This window comes from Aulostomus chinensis, chromosome 12 (assembly GCF_037954235.1).
Source record: "Aulostomus chinensis isolate RoL2024-O1b breed Wild chromosome 12, RoL_Achi_v1.0, whole genome shotgun sequence".
In the NCBI taxonomy this organism is placed as follows: Eukaryota; Metazoa; Chordata; class Actinopteri; order Syngnathiformes; family Aulostomidae; genus Aulostomus; species Aulostomus chinensis.
Genome location: NC_141331.1, coordinates 17,208,233 through 17,230,557, shown reverse-complemented (window position 1 = coordinate 17,230,557; position 22,325 = coordinate 17,208,233). Strand labels below are relative to the sequence as shown.

The 22,325-nt window shown below is 42.0% G+C and overlaps 3 protein-coding genes and 1 long non-coding RNA gene across 5 annotated transcripts; 3 read left to right on the top strand and 1 right to left on the bottom strand.

Annotated features, from left to right (window-relative positions):
• Window positions 1–1,512: 1,512 nt before the first annotated feature.
• pcdh8.2 (protocadherin 8, tandem duplication 2) lies at window positions 1,513–5,060 on the top strand. Its single transcript, XM_086221282.1, has 3 exons — window positions 1,513–4,062; window positions 4,167–4,365; window positions 4,448–5,060. The coding sequence occupies exons 1-3, from the start codon at window positions 1,621–1,623 to the stop codon at window positions 4,759–4,761; spliced, it is 2,955 nt and encodes a 984-aa protein (XP_086077408.1). The 5' UTR covers window positions 1,513–1,620; the 3' UTR covers window positions 4,762–5,060.
• A 1,166-nt stretch (window positions 5,061–6,226) lies between these two features.
• On the top strand, window positions 6,227–9,188 carry LOC147252303 (leukocyte cell-derived chemotaxin 1-like). Its single transcript, XM_086221139.1, has 7 exons — window positions 6,227–6,298; window positions 6,456–6,599; window positions 7,130–7,270; window positions 7,380–7,493; window positions 7,582–7,735; window positions 8,110–8,276; window positions 8,772–9,188. Exons 1-7 carry the CDS (start codon window positions 6,227–6,229, stop codon window positions 8,997–8,999), a joined length of 1,020 nt encoding a protein of 339 aa, XP_086077265.1. The 3' UTR covers window positions 9,000–9,188.
• Window positions 9,189–15,211: 6,023 nt separating this feature from the next.
• On the bottom strand, window positions 15,212–20,541 carry ednrbb (endothelin receptor type Bb). 2 transcript variants are annotated; one of them, XM_086221280.1, is made up of 8 exons: window positions 20,227–20,541; window positions 19,653–20,090; window positions 19,411–19,523; window positions 18,192–18,396; window positions 17,814–17,954; window positions 17,597–17,730; window positions 17,389–17,497; window positions 15,212–16,117 (listed from the first exon to the last, which is right to left on the bottom strand). In XM_086221280.1, exons 2-8 carry the CDS (start codon window positions 20,055–20,057, stop codon window positions 15,971–15,973), a joined length of 1,254 nt encoding a protein of 417 aa, XP_086077406.1. In that variant the 5' UTR covers window positions 20,058–20,090; window positions 20,227–20,541; the 3' UTR covers window positions 15,212–15,970. The 2 variants fall into 2 exon arrangements, with proteins under 2 accessions (XP_086077406.1, XP_086077407.1); XM_086221281.1 differs by lacking the exon at window positions 19,653–20,090.
• LOC147252302 (uncharacterized) lies at window positions 17,288–19,503 on the top strand. Its single transcript, XR_015118837.1, has 3 exons — window positions 17,288–17,377; window positions 18,173–18,239; window positions 19,356–19,503. It is a non-coding gene; the product is annotated as an uncharacterized LOC147252302 (long non-coding RNA).
• Window positions 20,542–22,325: the final 1,784 nt, after the last annotated feature.

Genomic DNA, 22,325 nt, shown 5'->3' with positions numbered 1-22,325 from the left:
GATATTCCTCTTCTTGTGATTTGTTAGCGCTCAGGATGGAGAGTCAAACACACGCATGAGTAGGCCAGCCATTGTTTTCCATGTATAGGCTGTGATTTTGCAAAACACATCACACTGGAAATGATATAAATAATTAAAAGGTAGTTTATCATCAACGGGAAGCGCTCCAGTGCAGCCGATATTACCTCCATAAAGAAGTTATGTTTGTCTTTCTGTCTGTTCACAGGAATACAGAAACACCACCATGCAGGTTTCCAGAAAACTTGGAGGAGAAACGGAGGGAGGACCAGAGAGGAAAGCTAGAGATTTTGTGGTACTGTAGGTCTGTGCTGCCATCAAGAATATCAGTTGTTAGACGTTCTTTTCTTAGCACATCCTTTCACTCTTCACAACATATTTTAATTTAGTGGAAGCAGCTTTGTCATCTATTACACAGTGTAACCACCTGAGCAAGAAGACTGGCACGTTTTGCTCCCTGACCCTCCAAGTGACGTCAGTAACCATCATTTTCAGGGAGCCGAAACTAAAAATTGCAACTGAAGCCTTTCAGTGGTTTCAAATCAGCTGATTCGACTGCGTCTCTGATGTCTGTGCTGTTTACCAAATCTAAGATGATTCAAAGACATTTTTCATGTTTTACTTTGAGTACTGATCTGGAGTCAATAATGGAACCAGTCCGTGAGCACGCTGCTGCTGCTGCTGCTGCTGCTGCTGCTGCTGCTCTCCTTTACAGCAAAGTTATGCCAATCAAGCAGTTATGCTCCTTTTCATATTAAAGAAAAAAATATTAATCTTGAAGTGATTCTTGCCCGGACATTTTTATTATTATTTTTTTGTTATTAAATTCTCAGAAAAATGTTTCACGGACCTTGAAGTCTGCATTCTTCTGGTGCATTTCTGTCTTACCGAGAAAATTATGATATTCAACTTTTTTTTTCCGTTTTCTTAGTGCACAACAGGGACGATATTCAGCAATTTCTATAACAATCGACCTTTCATCCCGCCCTCAGAGTGGCTGGATGCCTTCATGCAAATGTGTCTCCAGATAATTAAGCTGCGACCCCAACAGAACCTTCCTCAGCTCACCAAAGACAATTACGCAAGCGCATGCACGCACGCACACACACAAACACACAAACACACACACACACACACAGACTTATTGCACACATGTACACGCGCTCAGGCAATAGACATCAAAAGAAGGAAGAAATAATGGCTGCAATAAGACGATAAACAGCGCACGAACTATCCTCGAGCAAGCTATATCTTTGACTTTTTATTCTGCAACTTCCTCACTCTTAAGACGGGCTTATTGTCACAATTCTAAAGCGAGAGATTGGTTGGTCACACTTGGTCTTATTAGCATGTAGAGCTGTATAAACCCCCTCCACTGCAGGATTGTGAGTGAAGGCGAGGCAACAAGCGTAAGTGTGTGTGTGTGTGTGTGTGTGTGTGTGCGTGTGTGTGTGTGCGTGTGTGTGTGTGTGTGTGTGTGTGTGTGTGTGTGTGTGTGTCTGTGGCTGCGCGCAAGTAACTTTCTCCTCCAGCACAGTTCAGCTCACAGACGCGGGAGCTGCATGGAGAGCTCACTCCAGAGGTGAACTGCGCTCATCCACAATGAAGCTGTTCGCCGAGGGAAAGATGATATTCATAACTTATTGGCACCGGTGGATTTTTATATTCTCAATCCATCAGTTTTTATTCGCTTCACAGGCTCTGTCCGAAGGAAATACTGTCAGATATCAGACCAATGAGGAGGACGCGTCGGGTACAGTCATCGGCAACCTTGCGAAGGACATGTCCTTGAGTCTGTCTCATTCCTCCAAGACCAATTTCAGGATGATGAAACAATTCAATGATTCATTCATCAGGGTGAGAGAAAGCGACGGGGAACTCAGTGTCGGGGAACGAATTGACAGGGAGAGAATCTGCAGGCACACTCCACAGTGTCTCATTACTTTTGATGTGGTGAATTTCTCCAAAGATCGCTACAAATTGATTCACGTCGAGGTGGAAATAAAGGACATCAATGACAACTCTCCGGAGTTTCCGAACACGGAATCTATAGTGGAGATCTCTGAGAACGCAGCAGTGGGCTCTCATATCCCCTTAGATCCGGCTGTGGACGCGGATGTGGGGTCAAACTACATCCAGAGCTATCAGATTTCTGTCAACAGTCATTTTACTATTGATGTGCTCCTGAGAGCGGATGGGGTTAAATATGCGGAATTGGTGCTAATGAAAGAGCTAGACAGGGAGACTCAGTCATCCTTCTCTTTGGAGCTGGTGGCCACAGACGGAGGTAACCCGTACAGATCCGGCTCAACCAAGATAACAGTCCGAGTGACTGACTTTAACGACAACAGCCCCGTTTTTGACCAGAATAGTTTCTCAGTCAGTTTGCCAGAGGACGCGCCAGTTGGCACTGTTATACTGGACTTGAACGCAGTTGATGCAGATGAGGGGTTAAACGGAGAGGTGGTCTACGGGTTCGGGAAACAGGTTTCACACGAGATCCGAGAACTTTTCCACGTGGATAATAAATCCGGTCGTCTGACGCTTAAGAGCGCGGTGGATTTTGAGGACAAAAGCACATATGAGCTTGACGTGCAGGCGACCGATCTGGGACCAAACCCGACCCCCTCCGTGTGCAAAATCATCATTCACGTGACAGACGTCAATGATAATGCCCCAGAAATCAGTATCACCCCGATGACCTCCATCACCACGGGCACGGCGTACATCAGCGAGGCGGCAGACAAGGACAGTCTGGTGGCGCTGATCAGCACCTTGGACAGAGACTCGGGGGTGAACAGCCAGGTCCACTGCACCTTATATGGCCACGACCACTTTAAACTCCGACAGGCGTACGAAGACAGCTACATGATCGTCACAGCTGCCACCTTAGACAGAGAGAGGATTAGCGAATACAACCTCACGGTAATGGCTGAGGATTTTGGGTCACCCCCGCTGAGAAAGATCACCCAGTACACCATCAGACTCAGCGATGAGAATGACAACGCCCCTCACTTTACCAAAGCTGTGTATGAAGTTTCAGTGGTGGAGAACAATGCCCCGGGGGCTTATGTCACCACAGTGGAGGCCAGTGACGCGGATCTGGGCAACAATGGTAAAATCACCTACAGACTTGTGGACGGTGTCATTATGGGGTCTCCAGTAAACACCTTTGTGTCTCTTAATTCAGTGTCTGGTTCTATTTATGCCCTGAGAAGCTTTAACTATGAGGTCATGAAACAGCTAGACATCCACATCCAAGCAAGTGATGGGGGGTCACCGCAGCTGCAGAGCAGAGCTGTCATCAGACTAAAGATTGTTGATCAGAATGACAACCAGCCCTCTATCATAGAGCCGCCTCTTTACAAGGGATCTGCTGATGTTTTCCTGCCTAAAGATGCACCTGCAGGTTATGTGGTAACCCAGATAAAAGCCACAGATGCTGATGAGGGGATAAATGCACAGCTGTCCTATAAAATCACAGAGGGGGGGCCCCTGGGGTTCACTATCGACAAAGACACAGGGAAAGTGCGCGTGAGCCGACAACTCACATATGATCTCACAGACAATGTCAAAGTCATAGTATCAGTCAGTGACAATGGCTCCCCCGCGCTCACCTCCACAGCCATTATACACTTCAATTTCATTGAGGGAACGCTGTCCAGCATTCCTTCCTCGGCTCAAAATGGCAGCGAGGACGTCTTTGAATGGGACACGTCCATAGCCATCATCATCGTCCTGGCAGGGAGCTGCTCCCTCCTCCTGCTGGCTATCATCCTCATCACTACCATCTGTAGCCGCCGCAAAAAAGAGACAAGGGAGGAGTACGATGAGAAAGAAGATGTACCGAAAGTGGAAAATGTGGAAAGTGGTCACATTGATTCATTGATTGTCAACCACAAAGGCAAAGTGTTTGATGCCCACCCCTTTCCAGAGAACTCCACACTGGCTAGCAGCAACACAATAGAGGTGGGCTGTGAGGACGGGAGGCAGACAGCAGGCATCTTTGAGCCCAACAGCAGGACCATGGAGGGCAAACTGAAGGTAACTGATGCTATTTCAGAGATAAACAAAGTTTTTACTGTTTTTACCTTCTTGACTCAAACTTTTTTCATTATTATTATGCCTTTTTTTTTGTATCTTTGCAGGGTTATTCTACTTTACCAGGATATGGGAAAGAAGCTGTCAGACCGATAACAATATGGAAGGGAAATTCATTCACAACAATCTCAGCAAGAGATCCTCACATCAGCGGCAAGGACAGCGGAAAAGGGGACAGCGACTTCAATGACAGCGATTCTGACATAAGCGGGGATGTGCACAAGAAAGAGTCGCCTCCAACAAACAGTGAGTGTCACGAAAGATATAATACTGAAGTAGTTTTAAGTTTTCACATGGAGCTGAGCAATATTCTGTTGTTTTTCTGCAGGTCTCTGGGCTTGTACAAGCGAATGTAAAGTGCTGGGACACTCAGACAGATGCTGGAGCCCGTCAGCAACCAGGCCCAACACCAGTATGGCCTGTGCACCCAATATGTCAACATTCTCCAAGACAGCTTCTCTTCCTCGGGATACCAGGAGGGAAAACTACTATCCGGCTCACTTACCTAAAACCAACGGTCTGCAGAGTGTGTATGAAAAAGTTCAACACCAGGAGTTTGATTATATCCTTGTTGGCCCACCGACACCAGCCAGAATACAAGAGACGGATGAGATTTCCATCCCAGAGTACACAAACTCATAAGTGAGGAGGAGGAGGAGTAGCGGGAGGAGGAGGAGGGACGTTGTCTTGATATTGTACACTATTTTGGTCTTATTTGACTATGTTGGATTGTTGCTGTGTTTTGTAGTACATCATTTGTCTTTTCGGCTCATTCGTATAAGACAGTTCACTGTATCTTGTGTAATATGCAAAAATTTTGTACATCAATAATATATTTTTCATAATGAATCAATGTAAAAAGGAATTTTATTATGACTTTTCAAAAGCATGTATTGTGTTGCTATTTAAAAGGGGCATGACTAATGGATATTCCTGGGGAGGGGAGGGAAAGGGTGGGGGGGGTGCTTTCTGCTGTGAATATGAGAAGATGTTTGTGGTAGACTTTGTCACTTTGTTGCACAAATAAACAATTAAAAGTTGTTCTTGCAGTCCAATGTAGCTATCTGGGCGTCCAGGACTCCTATAGACTGAGAGCATCCCACTGTTCTGACAGACCTCAACAAAAGCACAAAGTGCAGCCTTAACTGAGGAAGCAGAATCCATTTAATTTGCCTTGAAGGCTTATAAACGGCAATAAATAAAAATGCGGTCCTTTAACAACCGCCACTAAATTGATAGCACACATAAGACAATGTCAGACTCTTTTCAGAGTTCACAATGTGCTGCCTTCAATTTGCATGCAAATACTCCATTGTTGATCAAATGCTCTTACAATTACATATTTGTCGGAGGTCAAAGAATCCCATCACCTTTCTGATTGCCTTCCAGCTTACCAATTACCCCAAAAATGTGATTCAGTCTGTTTCCAAGCAACAGCAGCTCTCTCGCATTTGACTCAATTTTCTTACCATGTTTCTTCTTTTTAATTTATGAGAGGGGCTGTGTAACTAACCTTGACCACAAAACTACCGTCCTCCTTTTGACAGATCTGAAAAATTCTTGGATTTAGCAAATGTATGTTTGTAGAGTGCGCTCTTGTAGGTTGTAAGATCTAAAGACATATTTAACTGGATCAAAACAAAAAAAAGATTTCATAGGGTTTTCAAGTGTGAAATAACTGTTGTTCAAGGGGGAATATGAGTGACTAGTGGAGGAATTATCAATCCATGAAGTGCCGGTAAACTAGTAAGGGTATAAACAAGAATAGGAATAAAACACATTGTCTAAAATGAATTCCCCTCACCTCAATGCTAATTATCAGGTGATTGTGTCTTGTAATGGGTGTAATGAGACACTCTGATACGCACCAAGATACCAGCTAATCTCTAATGAGCTCAGAAGTTTTAGTTTGACACCACAGGATGGCCTCCTTGCTTTAGGGCAACCTGGACCTATACAGGTAACATTCAGACGAAGAATTTAGCTCAAAGTAACCACATCATCTGTACGTCATTCACACCGAAACGTCAAATTTCCTCCTGGAGGATAACTTGCTACTCTCAAAGATACGTATGACAGAAGTGGAGAAGGAATTATAGAGGACATCATGAAAGAGAAAATGGAAAAATATCAAAACACCACCCATGGACCCGGTTGTTTTGAACACTGCACGCCTGCGGTAAGAAAGACTTAATAAGTTTTTTGATTTAGAAATATAATTGACATTCATGGCATGGGAATTAGACAGCAGAATCTGTGAAATCTTTTAGATCCTCAGTCTTTCTGATCACTTGGATCATTTCTGTTTTCCTTTGCTATGTCTGAATGTTGGGAAGGTACAAAACGCATCCCTGGAACCCCCCTCCACTGCGGTCAGTCGCCTCCTGAGATTTGGAGCCGTGGTTCTTATTGTTGGTGCAGTGCTAACATTGTGTGCATCAGTGGCTGCTCTCTACTTGTGGAAAGACTCTGATAAAAATGTAAGTGTTGACAGAGGATGATGCTGTAGTCATTATTACGCTCCCCGCTTCAATAATGATTAGAGAATAAGATACACACGGAGGAGGATTTGGATGTAAAGTAGATTACAAATCCTCTTCTAATGAACATTTGATTACAGAACTTGATTGTTTCTATTTTCTTGATTGAGATGCCCTATCAATAATCATAATCACCATTCAGAGAGTGAAATTGCATACTTAATTCTATCTGCAATACATGTGTCTAACATAAAATCTTCCATCTTATTAGAAATAATGTTTATTTGTCTCCTAATGAGCCCACCTGAAGGGCGAACACTCGCTTCAAGGACTGCAGCACGTCTCCTTTGAGGATTTGTTCAATTCCTTGCGTGCTCAAAACTACACAGGGTTTCTGCAGTGAAAGAAACAACAAAGATTATTGTGCAAGCATGAATATAAAGCTGCTTTTTCCATTGTCTCTCACTCCATTTCTATTTTACACAACTTGACTAATCAGTCATTAAATGTTTCACTTTGAATGCTGCCAGGTTTACAGTGTTCATTACAGTATGAACATCAATGGGGAGGTGAGGGAGGGCTCCGTGGAAATTGATTCTGACAACAACCTGGAGACATTTAAATCTGGGAGTGGAGCTGAGGAAGCAGTGGAGATTCATGACTTTCAAAATGTGAGTAGATTTGTCCTTGTTCTTTCTTCCTGAAGTACTTCAGCTGAGACTTTCTGTGTGCTTAGCAAAGCTGTGCGTGTAAACACGGCGTCTCTGTGATTTGGTGCAGGGAATAACTGGAATCCGATTCTTTGGAGGAGACAAGTGCTACATCAAATCCCAAATCAAATCCAACCTTCCACATGTGGGAGCTCACAACAAAGGGACACTGATGTTTGACCTGGTATATGCGCACCATTTCCTCTTCTTCCTTTTATTTTGTCTTCATTTGAGCGATTCAAGCAAAGTGTTCTATTTTTTTTTCCTGCCAGACAGATGAAATCATGCCAGTGAGGTTTGATGAAGAGTTCCTCATATGGGTTTCAGCAGAACAGCCGCTGAAGGACATCAGTTTCCTCAGCAAGAAAATTCTGGCTCTTTGCGGGGAACGTCCCATTTACTGGCTCCAACCTATCATGCCAAAAGGTTACTTTTAAATTGTTTTCATACTTCCACAAGCTGGGAAAATGGGCTATCTAGTACATTTCAGTAGTTGTTTCAAATCTCCGTTGTGATTGCCCTGCTTGTCTGTCAACACACTTACAGCCTTGTCCGAGAAGTTAGTGAAACACTTGTGAACACACGCCACATTTAGACTCGTACACCAAAAAATGGCTCTGGTATTGTATTAAAAAAGAATGATCTTAAAATATGCAAGACTGCCTCATATCGCTGCTGCTAATTGAATTATTCAGGACGTCTGAGACAACCTCAGCTATGTAGGATTGAGCTCCGAGGACGTGTATGGCGTCTTGTGGATGTTGACCTAATACTCGCGCCTCCTGTGACTGCTGTAACAGATGGGGTGAGGAGAAAGAGGGACTCGCAGCGAGCCAAGCGGCAGTTTAACATTGAGGAGTTTGAGGCGACTGCTGTGCAGAGGGACCCGGATGACGCCGCCCGAGTTGAGGAAGAGGAGGGGGCGCAGTCTGCAGGGTCAGCCTACAATCCTGAAAACCCCTATCATGTAAGTGCCAGCTTTTTCAACATCTTTGCAGATGATAAACAAGGCCTCAAAGCTGGTGAATTTTTGATTAACTATCAAGAGGCATTTACGAAGCCCAGAGGCATGCCTTAAAGTAACATTAGGAACTGAAACTTCTCTATTTTGTCAACAGTTTTACAGATGACTTCAGAAAAGCATCCTCCAGGTGCCAGCCTTGTTCAAATGCATTGTTACAGAACTAGCAGTTCATGGTCTAGAAATTAATTAACCTGGTTTGACTAAGTGCTGCTGCTGAGTAGGTGTCATGTTAGTAGATAATTACAGGTCACAAAGGTAACAGCTGCCATTCCAAGTTGATGAACTCGTGAACTGAAGTGAAAATTCCCATCGGTTATAAAAATTCATATTGCCTGAGAGAAGTGAGTCACATGTCTTAGAAGAGGATGAGAGTTTTGAAAACATTTGAATTGCAAATGACTGAAATGAGTAAAATTAACATTACTTTAAAAACTGCAGCGCAGCACAGGGGCCGGAGAAGAAGGTGCAATGACCTTTGACACCATGCTGGACCACCAGGGGATCTGCTGCTCCGAATGCCAACGTGGCTATACTCATTGTCAGAGAATATGCGAGCCTCTGCGGGGCCACTGGCCCTGGCCGTACAACTACAGAGGATGCCAAGTGGCTTGCAGAGTCATTATGCCTTGTCGCTGGTGGGTGGCACGCATTTTAGGTGTCGTGTAGTAAAACACTCATTACGTTTGTCCCCAACGAAGACCTCAAAAGTCTCTAAACTTTAAGCCTCAGCGCAGAATGTTAATGTGCTTACTGAGTTGAACTGTAAATACTGACAGAAAGCAATACTTGTTAGCATAATATGCAGATGATGATGAATGAATTATGAAGAAAATCTTCACTAACTGACAATTTGGATGGAATGTTTTACTTAATATGGGTTTTCTTTTTATTCTCTTTCGTATAAAGTAAAACTTGAAAGCCACATGCCTGTCTGGATGTGTCACAGATTAGCACAATGTTCTTTGCGTTATGTCACATCATAGCATAATAGACGGCGCTGTGCTTAATGGCGGGCAAAGGACTGAATTAAGGCTCGGCAGATAATGCACCTCTCCTGACTGAACACACTTCAATAAATTCTAATTTCAGTATATACTGGCATCGGTGCAGTGATGTTTATTTGTGTCACATGTTGTTTCCATGGTTCTACTGGGTGCTTTTCTGATAAAACTGAAGTGACAGGAATGGTTGCCACAACTTCCTTTCACAGCTCGGGATCAGTTTGAAGGCAACGCAATTTTCACACACTGACATCTGCATTGATGTGAACTAATGTGAAATGAGTGTCATGGCAATGGTGGAAAATATTTCTGTAAAAGTGACATTTTTATTAACCAAATAAATCTTTTTTTTTCCCCCGGTGAATACAGAAGAGCGTGTTTAACCACCAAATGACATGATAACAGATGCAGGCTTTTACTGTTATTTGGGTTTGTTGTGTAGGCTATTCTGAACACCTCAAAATCAAAAGATATCAGATTAGTATCTCTTAAGCTTTACGCCAACTTTCTAAATAATTGAGAGGAGCCATGTTGCGATCACGATGATTTCACAGAGGGTGATCCAAGCACATCAAATTACAACAGATGTGAAATTGCACCATATCTGCCAATAAAGCCGCATTGAAACTCTGAAGCAGTATGAGGAATCAACACAAAGAGATGCTTGTCGCGCTGCTAGGAGATTTTTCCTGGTTTTCATGGGGGTAGAGGTGCTTATCACATCTGCAGCTCTGATAAGACGTCCTCTGTGCTTCCGTAGGCTATATAATATTAATCCCTCTCCCACGTCTGCCGATGCACTTAAAGGAAGGTGACAAGCATGACATATCCAGGACCTCCTGATGGCTCGTGCTCTGGAGTGCAGCCGCTAAAAGAGCCCCAAGTACCCTCAAGTGATGTAAATTTGCAGGGGGAGTCCAATTTCCATCACAGCACTGTCACCGCCATGGTCATTAAACTAAATCATCCCGCTGTGTGTCACACAGCTCCTCTCAATAATGGAGTTATACTTGGACTGCAGATTGCAGCACAACAGCAAATGTCTGACCTGACAGCACCTGTGAGTGTATCCTGAGCATTATTTCATCTTTAAAAATCACAGGCAGACAGCGTATACGAGCAGAGGAGATTCTATGAAATCATACATTGAGAGACACGTATCTTGGTTGCTCCAGCTTTATTTTGGCAGTACTATACATACTTTCTAAACTTAGCAACAGCAGCTGAAATCTGAATATGTACTATGTGCCTGTTGCTGTCAGCGATTTCCTTGCGTTTCCCTCAGAATATGTTTATAGCAGCGCAAGACAAAGAGCCAAAGCAAGACAAAAGGAGATGAAGAACACAAAGCAAAAAGAACAAAAAAAAAAACAAATTCACTGCAAGCAACAACTGCAATGGCATTTAAACAGAGAAGAAACGCATACAGATGCTGAGAACAACAGCAATTTTGTTATCCCGAGGCCTTGTTTCGAAAAAATCTTGTTTCCTTTTGCATCCCTCTCCGAAGTAGCGAAAAATACCCCTGTTGAGTCAGAGAGACGAATGTGATGGAGAGCAGCTTCAGTGTGTGAGACAGTGGTGTCTTTTTGTTTGTCTTCCCTCTGGAGCCAAGCTTACCCTGGGAGCCCTGCAGGCCAGGGAACAAACAGAGCTTTGTGAGAGCTGACCCACTGTGCCCAGCAGCCAGACTGCAAACCTCCACTTCTGTGCTAATAGGAAACCACAGACGAGGAGTCGACTGCAGCCAGCGGAGGGGAACTTTCTCGCATCCACCTGTGCTTTCATCATGGCCATCAAAACAAGAAAAGGCAGACAGGGTGCTCTGGTGACAACTGAATTAAAAGCTTTTTCACCACCGCCCTCCTGGCACTAACAAGATACATTTGGAATACCTTAACCAGTGATTTATTTGGTGGACAGAATTTGTGCTAATCAATCCCAGGCACTCTCTCGAGCTCCCTATAAAAATGTCAATACCCTGTCATAAATTTGCCTGTTGTTGACCAGGAGGCATTAGAAGTGTGAAGCAGACCACTCTAGTCAACGTGTCCTACATTTGATTGCATGTTTTCCATTACATCCAGACATGAATGAAATAAACAGTAGTGACAGTCCATTTTGCACCTTAACCAGAACACAGAAACCCTTTTAGGCTAGCTCATTATGTTTTTCTGCAAGAAAGCACTGCAGTACATTTATAGATGCTGGCGTCGTGCAACACACAGTTTAGCACCTGCAATAACCACCCAAGTCCTAACGTTTGTCTTTTCAATCCTCTTGAATGGTCAGAAATAACATGGCTGGACGGAGGAGGGGGTGGTACAAGGCTTAAATGCTTTTTAATCCCATGGTTGAGTGGCCACTTGCAGCCCTGCCCACAAGTCTGACTCTGCCTGACATTTGCAGCGCTCTGAAGTTGGCGTGCAATTTGCAGGAGTGTCCACACGTGTCTCTCGATCTCTCTTCACACTATTTAGTATGCAAGCCCCAAATGGTCAAATGTCATTAAACGATATGGTATGAGGGTCTGTCTTGTTTTCGTCACTGAGCTAAAACCGTTGCTAAAGACAGAATTCACTGAATTACAATTTCTTTGTAATGAAACATTACAGCAACTCTCAAGAGTGACTCTGCACCCACTGCAAGATTTTTTTTTTCAGTGTATTGCACTTGGTTGCAAGGTCTTCTTGTTTCACTCAAATAGAAAACCTGTGGTGTGGTGTAGGTCAAAATTGGACACAGAGTGTGTGTGTGTGTGTGTGTGTGTGTGTGTGTGTGCGTGCGCGCGTGTGTGTGTGTGTGCCTGCGTGCGGGGGGGGGGGGGGGTCCACAATTTTGTTCTCATAGAAACAAACTGTGCCTGCAATAAAGGGGTGGAGGCGTCACCCAACCCGAGATCAGTGGAGATCAGGCAGATATGACGCAGCAGGAATTGCTTCTGTAAGAGAATTCTGCTGTTTAATCACGCACATAAATAATGCTACCTGACTCATTGCGTGACTGAAAAGCCATAGCAGATGGATCAATATTAAACAAGACTCTCTATCAAAATATGGTATTTGTTGAAAACCTCAGTCAGAGGATGTACCCTAGAACACATCCTCTGGTGGGATGCTTAAAAAGAGCTATAAATAGCTCAAAGCAGAATCAAATCGAGCGTACACATCTACAAACTGTAAAAAAAAAATAAAAATAAATAAATATTTAAAAAAACAGCTTCTCTACAAAGCAATGTCAAGAGGCTTGCCGCATGAAAGCAAAAGTTGTCCAAAGAGTTGTGAGAAGTACTGACAAAGTTTATGAAGTAAATGTGTTTTTAATCCTCAGCAGCATGTGCAACAATGAGGAAGCCTGAGCGCTTAGATATGCCACCCCCGGGGCAGGCTCTATACTTAAGGCTTACAACAGCCTCATTATCTCCCTCAACTCACAGCAGATCCTAGCAGCAGTTTGTCACAGGCAGGCTCCTCTCTGCCAGTAGGCATCAGACCAATCTTCCTGCAACACTACTGTACATAATTGCCATATGGACAGCATTTTGAGTCAGACTGAAGACTAAAAAGCCCTCCAGGCAGATTCCCCAGATAACTAAATGAATATTTTATCTCATTTCCATCTAATTTACACCACATTATTATACAGAAGTGAAATTTTTAATTAATTGATAGAACAGATCAAACACAGGTTTATACTTTGATTTTCGGGAGCTGTTATTTTGATAATTTGCATGACTTTTTTCCCATGCCAAGCTTTTTAATCTCCCAGAATTTCTGCATCTCAATATAGAAACACTATAATAAAACATACAGCAAATTAATAACTGTCAGCACACATGAAATGCCTGTCTTGGTTGCACGAGCGGTTGCAGTGAGAAGTCCTTTTACCTGCCACCCTACTGATTAATTAATTTCACACTGTTTAATTAAATCCACAGTCTGGGCAGCACCGTGGGGAGCTCTATCAGAGCCTTGTGTGTACAGAGATTACTAAAGAAGGTCTTAGACAGCCGCTCTCACGCTGATATTGACACTGACGTCACTCTCTCTGGATACAGGATGTGTCAATATCATCAATAGCTTGTGCTGCTGCAACATTTCTCGGTTATCTGATGGCATTTGCAATAACAAAGAAGACTGTTCGCCAGTATTTGCTTTGCTTTGGGAGGATGTAAACATCAGATGTCCGTAACCTATTTAATAAGTAGTGTAAGCCATTTAATTACCATAAAAAATCCAATTAGCCATTTTCAATGCTTTAAAAAAAGAGGTCTAATAATAATGATAAGTTGAAATTCAACCAAGAAGATTCCAAATGTACATTAACATATCAACAGTTTCATGTTCAGCTGGATCAAAAGCAGTGAATTGGCTTGAATGTACTGAAGCGTGGTATTCTGTCCAAAATTGTAGTACACAACAGTGAAATCCTCTGAGACGCAGCGACACCGTCTCTTATGTCAGAACTGATAGAGGGGCAAGAGTGTGCGGCACACAGCAGGCGACATGACTGTGTGGGCTGGATAGCGCACCTGACTGTCTCTATTCTCTAAACGTATTTTTGGCACCTGGAAACACAAATGTATTTTAAGTCAGAAGCTAAGATTTGATTTCGCAGCACTACACACACAATTTGGAGAGCTACAGTAAACTGTGTTTACCAGAGATTGATTGAATCTCGCTCGTTGTTGCTTCTTCTCCATAATAAAAGCTGAATCTGGTTTATTCTGTTGTTCTATCAATGAACAGAATATACAAAAAGATATATTAAGAGACGAGATGTAATCAACACCATGGCAAAGATGAGGGAAACTCACAGCATGGATTCATTTTTATGCAAATGATATGATTTCAAAAAAGAAAGATTTGTATTTAAATGACTCCTGGATTGAAAGTCATGCAAAAACATCTCAAATGTTAGCCTTATAAGAGTTGATATCATAAATCCTCAACACTTACAGAAAGATCTACCCTACAAACAACTGAAAGTACTGTGTGTGCTAAAAAATAATGGAAAGTACAACATACTCATACGCCTGAAAATGACAGAAAATACAATTTACAGACTTGAAAACCAACAAAGAAAAGTGCTACATGTTTGAAAGTGAGGGAGAATAAAATGTACAGGCTTGAAAAGACAGCAATGTACCACACATTCTTAAAAATGACAAAAAAGTTATACAACGTATCCTCAAAAATGACTGAAAGAACTATATACTGACATGCTTGAAATACAATATACAGACTTGAAAATGATGGAAATAACTAAGGCACATTCTAGGAAAAAACATTACATTACAGTAAAATAATGGTGTATTCTAGAAAACAACAGAAAGTAGTCCTGTATATAACATATGTCCTCCAAACGAGTGCTCTACATACACTCTATATAAATGTATGTGCTTGAAAATAAAAAAAAAATATTATATTCTATGCATCCTCCAAACTAACCAAAAGCACTATATACCATACATGCTTGGAAAGTACTATAAATCCTCCATGCTTGGAATAGAAAGTACTGCAAGATGAAATTCAGCAGTTTACTGGAAGGTTTAAAGAGCTCCAGAAAATAAATGTGTGCCCTTATTTTTTCTTTTCTTTTATATAAGCATAAAAAAAACAAAACGTGACAAGTAGGCTATTTAAACAAACCACTAAATCTTTACAAACAGGTTTCTGCACTGACACTAGATAAACTTTTAATAGGCCTGGCAGCACAGTTTTGCCGACTGATACAGTATTAACTGGAGGAACAGCGCTCTATTTGTGCTTGCCTTGTCCTGTGACAGCAAGACCTATCAGGTGCTCGTTCCCCCCCCCCACCACCACCACCACCACCACCACCTCCTCCTCCTCCTCCTCCCTTCGTTCCCATCCGTCTCTCCTCCTGACCTCATTCTGTCATCTTCGTTTTCCTTCTTCCCCACTCTCAGGTCTTTTATAAAGTGTCTCCATGCATTACACATTTAACAATGCATTAAAAATAGGCCACCATCAATCAGTCATTCAGCGACGGAGACAGAATCTACTTGTGGCACCAATTTGATATGTTTCAGAACAAAAACACCAAGAGCTCTTCAGCTGCTCTCTATGAGAAACTTGACAGAGGTGAAAACACACATTTAGCTGCTGATAATACAAGTAATACACTATTAAAACAACAACAACAACAACAAAAACACCACCATGATAATCTTAAATTTGGTTGATTTCCTGCGGTGGAGCATCTTTCCAGAAACCCAAATCGCAATCAAAAGACTACATACACGGGTGATAAGCCGTAACAAGATTCCTCTTGATGGGTGCCAGGTTTACATCATGCCCAGCAGAGTGATTGGAGGGCTGTGATACAGGGTAGACAGACACTAGGTAAAATCTGATGTAATGGCTGAGAGTGAGTCAAGCCTCAGGGGCAAATAGTCTGAGCAGTCCAACTCCAGGTTGTTCATGCCAAACAGATGTTCACCTGATGACAACGTTACAAAAGAGGTGCATCATGTTGTTCTCAAGGCACTTTAGACTGTTGTGGGGGAGCAAATCCAGGCTGTTGAGCCCCCAGACACTAACACTACAGTAAATGCTTTGATAGCTGCATGTCATAAATAAACAATAATAAAAAAAATAAATAAAAAAAACATTAAGACAGTAAGGCGCTCTCTTGTCCAGGTGGAAGAGAGGGCTTGGGAACTTTGCTGCTCTGCTCTGAGGCTTGATCCTGCGTTCTGCACTTCAAAACAGACTCGTCACGACTAACGGTTTGTGGACGCCAACTGCAAAGACATGCCTAGAGGAACACATAAACAAAGACGTTTGGTTAAATACTTTAAGATTTATGAGAAGAGCATTAAAGGCGCTATCTCAGTGGAATGGAGTCTGTGCTGTTTGTCTTTGAATTTTGACCTACAGGAAAAGACTGATAGAGAATTAATTCAAATAAGGATTGCAGATGTTCCAGTTCTTCGGTAGAAAGAATAAAAGCAAATAGGGAGTGCAGTCTAGAGGAATATTATAAATACATGATGGAGCATATATCGTACATTTTATAAAATATATATCTATCTGACTGAAAAGGGAATTCTCCTTTCCTGTGAATTGCCAAAGAAGTCATAAAAACACACTAACTTATTGGGAAATCCACTTTTTGACATCCTTCCCAGAGCCAGACAATAAAATATATACCTTCTCTCCTCTGTGTTTGTTGAGACCCACAGAGACCCGGGGCCTATGCTAATGGTAGTGGATAGTAAGTGTTAGCATACGCCGTCAAAAGTCTCCAAATGTACTTTTCTCCTACTTGGATATATTGATATGATATTCAGTTGAATATAATAATCTAAAATGACTCCAACTCACCATTTTACAATCAGACACATAGTCAGCACTACTTACCTGACTGGGTGCAATGATTTAACGTAGCATCTCATTGTTACTTGGCCGACAAAGCAGTGACAACTAGCAGAGTGACTGCTGTACTAACCCTTACTGATTTTGTCAGCGAGGATGAGGATGCTTATTTCCAAACAAACAAAGATCCTGTACCTGAGTTTGTTGATGAATTTTTGGCAGGGGTATGCTAACATTTTCCATCTAACACTATTCATTGTGCTAAGCTAACTAGCATTCAACAGGTCTCTGTGGGTCTCAGCCCCTCTAATGCACACACAGAGAAAGGAAGGGTATTTAGCTTCTTGTCTGGCTCTGAGGGAGGATGGACAATAAATACATTTCACAAAAAATTGGTGTGTGTGCCTTTAAGAAATGTTAATATAGTGCAAGCAATACAATAAAGGCTTTTAAATCCTTCTAGACATAGTGTTTGGTAGCCTGCCAACTGTTTTCTTTCTTTCTCCCTGACAATGGTTTTCCAGACAATTTTCACTTATTGCACCCCCGGGCCCTTGCTCACTCTAGTCCACCTCATAGGCATGACTCCATATGCCCACGATGACACATCCACAACTCACCCAACAAGGATCACAATATTTCACCCCCTCCAGGTTCATTGTACCACACACAGGAGAAAGGCTGAGAAGAACAGAGAGCAGTACGTCTTACCTTGAAATGCCTCTTAAATCGTTTGCTGACTATGTACAATGCAATAGGGTTGATGCACGAGTTGAGAGATGCCATATTAATGCCAAAATAGTCCAGGATGAGAAAGACACTAAAAAGGGAAGATAAAGATTTTTATACGATCATACAAAAGAGGGCTTAACTGGTAATAGAGTTTTTTATTGAAACGTGCTGGATTCGTGAAGCTTACCTCAGCAGCTGGCACCTATTAAGATCTTTCTCATCATATATTGTTGATTTCAAGATTCTACTGAGGTAAAGTGGCAGCCAACAGATGGCAAACACAATCACCAAGCAGAAGACTGTTTTTGCCACTTCTCGTCTCTTCAAAGAAGATATGAAAAATGTTTTCGAAGAATCTGTGAAGGGTTTATTAAAAATTGTGGCTTAAAAGGTTTAATGACTACCTGCTTGGTGTGGCTGCTTAATGTATTCTCTGCATTCCTCAGCATTTTTCTGGCCATTAACGTGTAGAACACGGCAGTCCAGGCCAGTGGCATGCAAAAGTAGAAGCCGAAGAGCCACCAGTCCTTTACAGATTTATAGAACTGTTGATGGAAGGTGACAGAAGCCCACAGTTAGTCGCCGCAGCAGTCAAAGGGATCTTCAGCGGTTGTTATGTTAGAGCATTTAATATTTACATGGAATCACAATGCGACATCGTATCTGATGGATATAGGAGAGAATGTATCAAAGCTTTTATTGATTGTATTTCCTGAAAAAGACAATAACATCAAAACCATCTATTTACTTTTCTTTGCACCAGGTGGAAACAATCCCATTACCTGCATGAAGCGTGTGGTTTGCATGGGATGGAGCAGACATATTCTCAGGTGCTTGTCTTTAAAGTCCACACTTATCATATCAAAGGCAACAGCTTCAGGTACAGCCAGTATTATGGAAATAACCCATATCAGAGTTATTTCAATTGCTGTCCACATTGAAACCCCAATTCCTTTGATCCGTTTCCAAGATACAATAGCTCGGTACCTGCAAAATCAGTCAGAGCATGTTACAGGAGACTTTAACATTGACAGTTTTCAGTTTAAGAACATCTCAAGGGCTACAGTTGAAAAAAATCTGCTTGTTAAAATGTTGAAGGCTGAGCCTGAGGTCAGTAGAAATCTTGAGGCTAAAAGTTGCTCCTAACTTCAACGGATGTTGAAGTGACTCTAAATAATGGATATTTCACAAGACAACTATTCTCATCTCGATTTGAATATGGTGACGCTTCTTTCTATAGTATTGCTTCGAAGACGTCACTAGGACACCCGTGTCAGATCCTTTACATGCACTGAAGACCACACATGCAGTGTTCGGCAGGTAAGTCCACCACAAATTGCACATAGGCAAATCAGTGGCTGATTGCGCAGAAAGCGCTGGTGGCTAACAGCTAGCATATGACGTTACAGTTGCAATTCAGTCATGAACGTATCAAAACATCATTGAGCATAATTGTTCATCAATATTTTGTCAAGTTGTCAAAATGTGAGTTATGGGGCAAAATTACTAACATTTTTCATATTTGCAACTCAGTCAATTTGCCTTATAATTCACCTTTTGTTGCTGTAACATGAAATCATCCATAGCAACAAGGTCAGCCTCGCCCCTTTCCCTTAGCTTATCTCCGACTTCCTTAAGTTTGAAGTTTATTTATTTTACAAAGGAACAAAGTATAGTGATGAACATTTTTAAAAGAATAAAAATGGAAATACACAGGATTATAGCCAAAGGCTAATTTCTATCCTTTGTATTAAGCTAGTAGATGGTCCCTAAATAAGTTTAAAAAAAGGGATAAATACAATAAACAAATCGGAGTAAAAACATCATAATAGACAACAACAGTGAACAAAAGTTGGTCTCAGCAGCTTTGAGAGCATGTTTTAGATAGAAAACTCATCCCTAAAACCTTTAGCGGTGTTTATGATATCTCTGTCTTGTGAATACAGGCCCAGCGAACTCCTGTTTCTATGGATCACAGGACAGTGGCACGTATCTCCTCACCTGTCAACACTCAGAGCACATAAACTCAACACCGTAATGCCGACAGATGTTTTCTGTATGAACGGGACGAGCTTGCACAACACCAGACCGAAGGGCCAGTCCTCCGCCATGAGCTGCAAAGAAAACGGGAGGATATTTGATTTTACAATTACAAATTCTTAAAACTGATAGAAAACACAGGATAAACAAAATAAAACAACTGTGTGTGTGTGTGTGTGTTACTTTGTAACAGTAAAACTCACTCTGTATGTGTTGACTGGAATGTCAATGACAATGTGGATCAGATCCCCCAGAGCCAGACTAGCGAAGAGAATATTAGGTCCACTTCTCATGCTTTTGTTTATATATATGATTTTCAGCAAGACTGAATTCCCCACTATCCCAACAACAAAAACAACAATGGAGACCACAGTATTAACATATTTGAAGGCGTCTCTGATTCTAGCTGACTCCAAGCACATGGGATGCTGCAGTGCATTTGGTCCTGCGGCTTGAGGCGGAACAACTGAGCTGTTGGATTTCTGTTTTCCAATGATCACGAGGCCAGGCGATGCCGTTTCATAGAGTTCAATTACAGAGGAAGGCTCACTGGCCTCTCCACTGATGAGACTAGTTCCCAAACAAAGAACAAGAGCTGCAGTCCACATTCTTCAAAAGGCCCTGAAATGTTTTTGCCAGCACTGGATGGAAAATGAGAGTGAAAATAATTAGCGCACCATCTGAGCCATGAGATTTACAGCAAAGCGTTTAGATGAAGGAAGTCTTAAGTTCATCTACAGTTGCAAAATGCTAGCTGCATGAATTATTCCAGCTTACCTTTGTATGTACACACAAAAATGCGACATGAAATGAATGTAATTCCCACAAACAATGACCGTATGTTAAACACAAAGGACGACTCGTGTTTTCTATGTCGGCTATAAATGTTAGAGCCCAGGAGAGGGAGGGATTTATAGACTACGGTATTGTTGTCAGCATAAGTCATCAATCTGTCACTAGTGACTGTAATTACCTCCCTTGATGCATCACACTGAATGAAAGGAAGGCATTGAAGTGTACAGTCTGTTATCAAGGAGTGAGATCATTTCATACTCTCCAGCGGGGATATTATGCTACAACACTTTCCATGTTTTTCACCCCCCCCAAAAAAATTCATTCTTGTTTGAAATAAGCGTTTGATGCAAAATCTAAATGTCTATTTAAGTGAAGGAGGGATGTTTTTTCCTTAAAGCTGCAGAGCTTCGATCACAATAGTCATCATTAGCGAATGTGATGGGGGGGTGTCTTCTGAGATTGTGTGACATTTCAGATGGTGCAGAACTATTGTACTGACGGGCAACCGAACAATCCTCCACAAAAAAAGGAGCTGTATAACATGCAGTGAGTGTCCTCAAGAGAATCCGCCTCAGTTGACATATCATATTTATAATATGAGTCAGTCTCCAACCAGCCAGACTGCCTGTGTGTCTCCTGAGAGTCCTCGAGAAGGTGATTTCCTACCTCAACAGACGTACAGTATGACAACCTGAAGAGCCTGGAGGAAAAGGAGACATGCGCCGAGCAGCAATGTTAAAACCATACCCGACAACTACTCTGGCTCGCCTTTGAAAAGTCAAATCTGTGCTCCGCAAGCAACAAATGACCTTGGCAACAAATGTACTGGCAGACTTGTAGAAGAACAGATTAAGAAAAGTGAGTTGAATGTGACAATGCATGACAACTCTTCACAGTTGGCCTGTCGACATACAACTGATCTTTTCCCTCTATATAGGTCACCGAAGAGAGAGGAGATGCACACAGCCTTTAAAAAAGAAGCTGTATGGAACAAAGCCTGTGTGAAAGACCTCTAAACATGAAGATATTCATGAGATATTCCCTTTAGAGACATTTTATTTTACAAATCGTTGACCTGTTACATTTTATTCTCCTTCATTATTTACTTTTTCTATAGTTGTTTCGAACCACATTTTGTTGTCTTTATGATGTTGGAGCCTCAGTTCAGGCAGTTCCGTGGTTCATCCATGATATGACATCTTTCATATCAAGATGGGGAGAAAACTTTAAGAATATTATAAGAGTTAAAAGACTGCCTAGAATGTACATAGTCATTCTCCATTTAATCTTTCTGCTGAGCCCACTGTTACTGTGGTGGCGGAGTTGAATAAGCACAGTTGCGTTTGAAAAGATGAATGGTTGGGTTTATTATCCAGTAGCTGGACCCCCGCCTCTCCCCCAGTGTTAGCTGGGAAAGGCTCCAGCTCCTTGCGACCCTGCCCAGGACAAGTGGTATAGATAATGGATGGATGGATAGTTAATGTTAATAAAGCTAAAAATGTTATGGCATTGGCTTTGGGAGAGGGAAAAAGGATGTTACATCACAACTTTTGCCTCCACTGGATAAATGTTTTATGTTATAATTGAACTAAGAAGCCTTACTGGCATCACATTTGATTTGCTTGCAAACATCTGTGCGGTATGTAATTTATGTCCCAGCCAAGAGGCAAACGGCGAAGCCAAAACTGCAGTTCACCCAGTTGGCCACTTGAGGTTGGCTTCAAAAATCCGGTTTTAGGGTAGAAATACACATTTAGCCTGGTTAAAAAAAAGAAAAGAAAAAAAGAATACAAATATCATATCCATGATTCCCAGTAACTGCTTGTGGCATATTTGAATGGATCTCCTCAAGGCTGTGAGGTGTCACGTGAACGAGAATGGGACAGATATTGCACACATGTGAGAGTGCATTGACCTCACCCATTAACCTTTCACCACCATCATCATTTCAGTTCATCATTGAGTCCCACTTGATGTTTGCGCTAAATTTGGAGAAATTACTAAGAAGGCCCTTTGATAACCTGTTGATGAAAATGGGACAGAATGACAGCTCGAAAACATAATGCTTCAGTTCATAATAC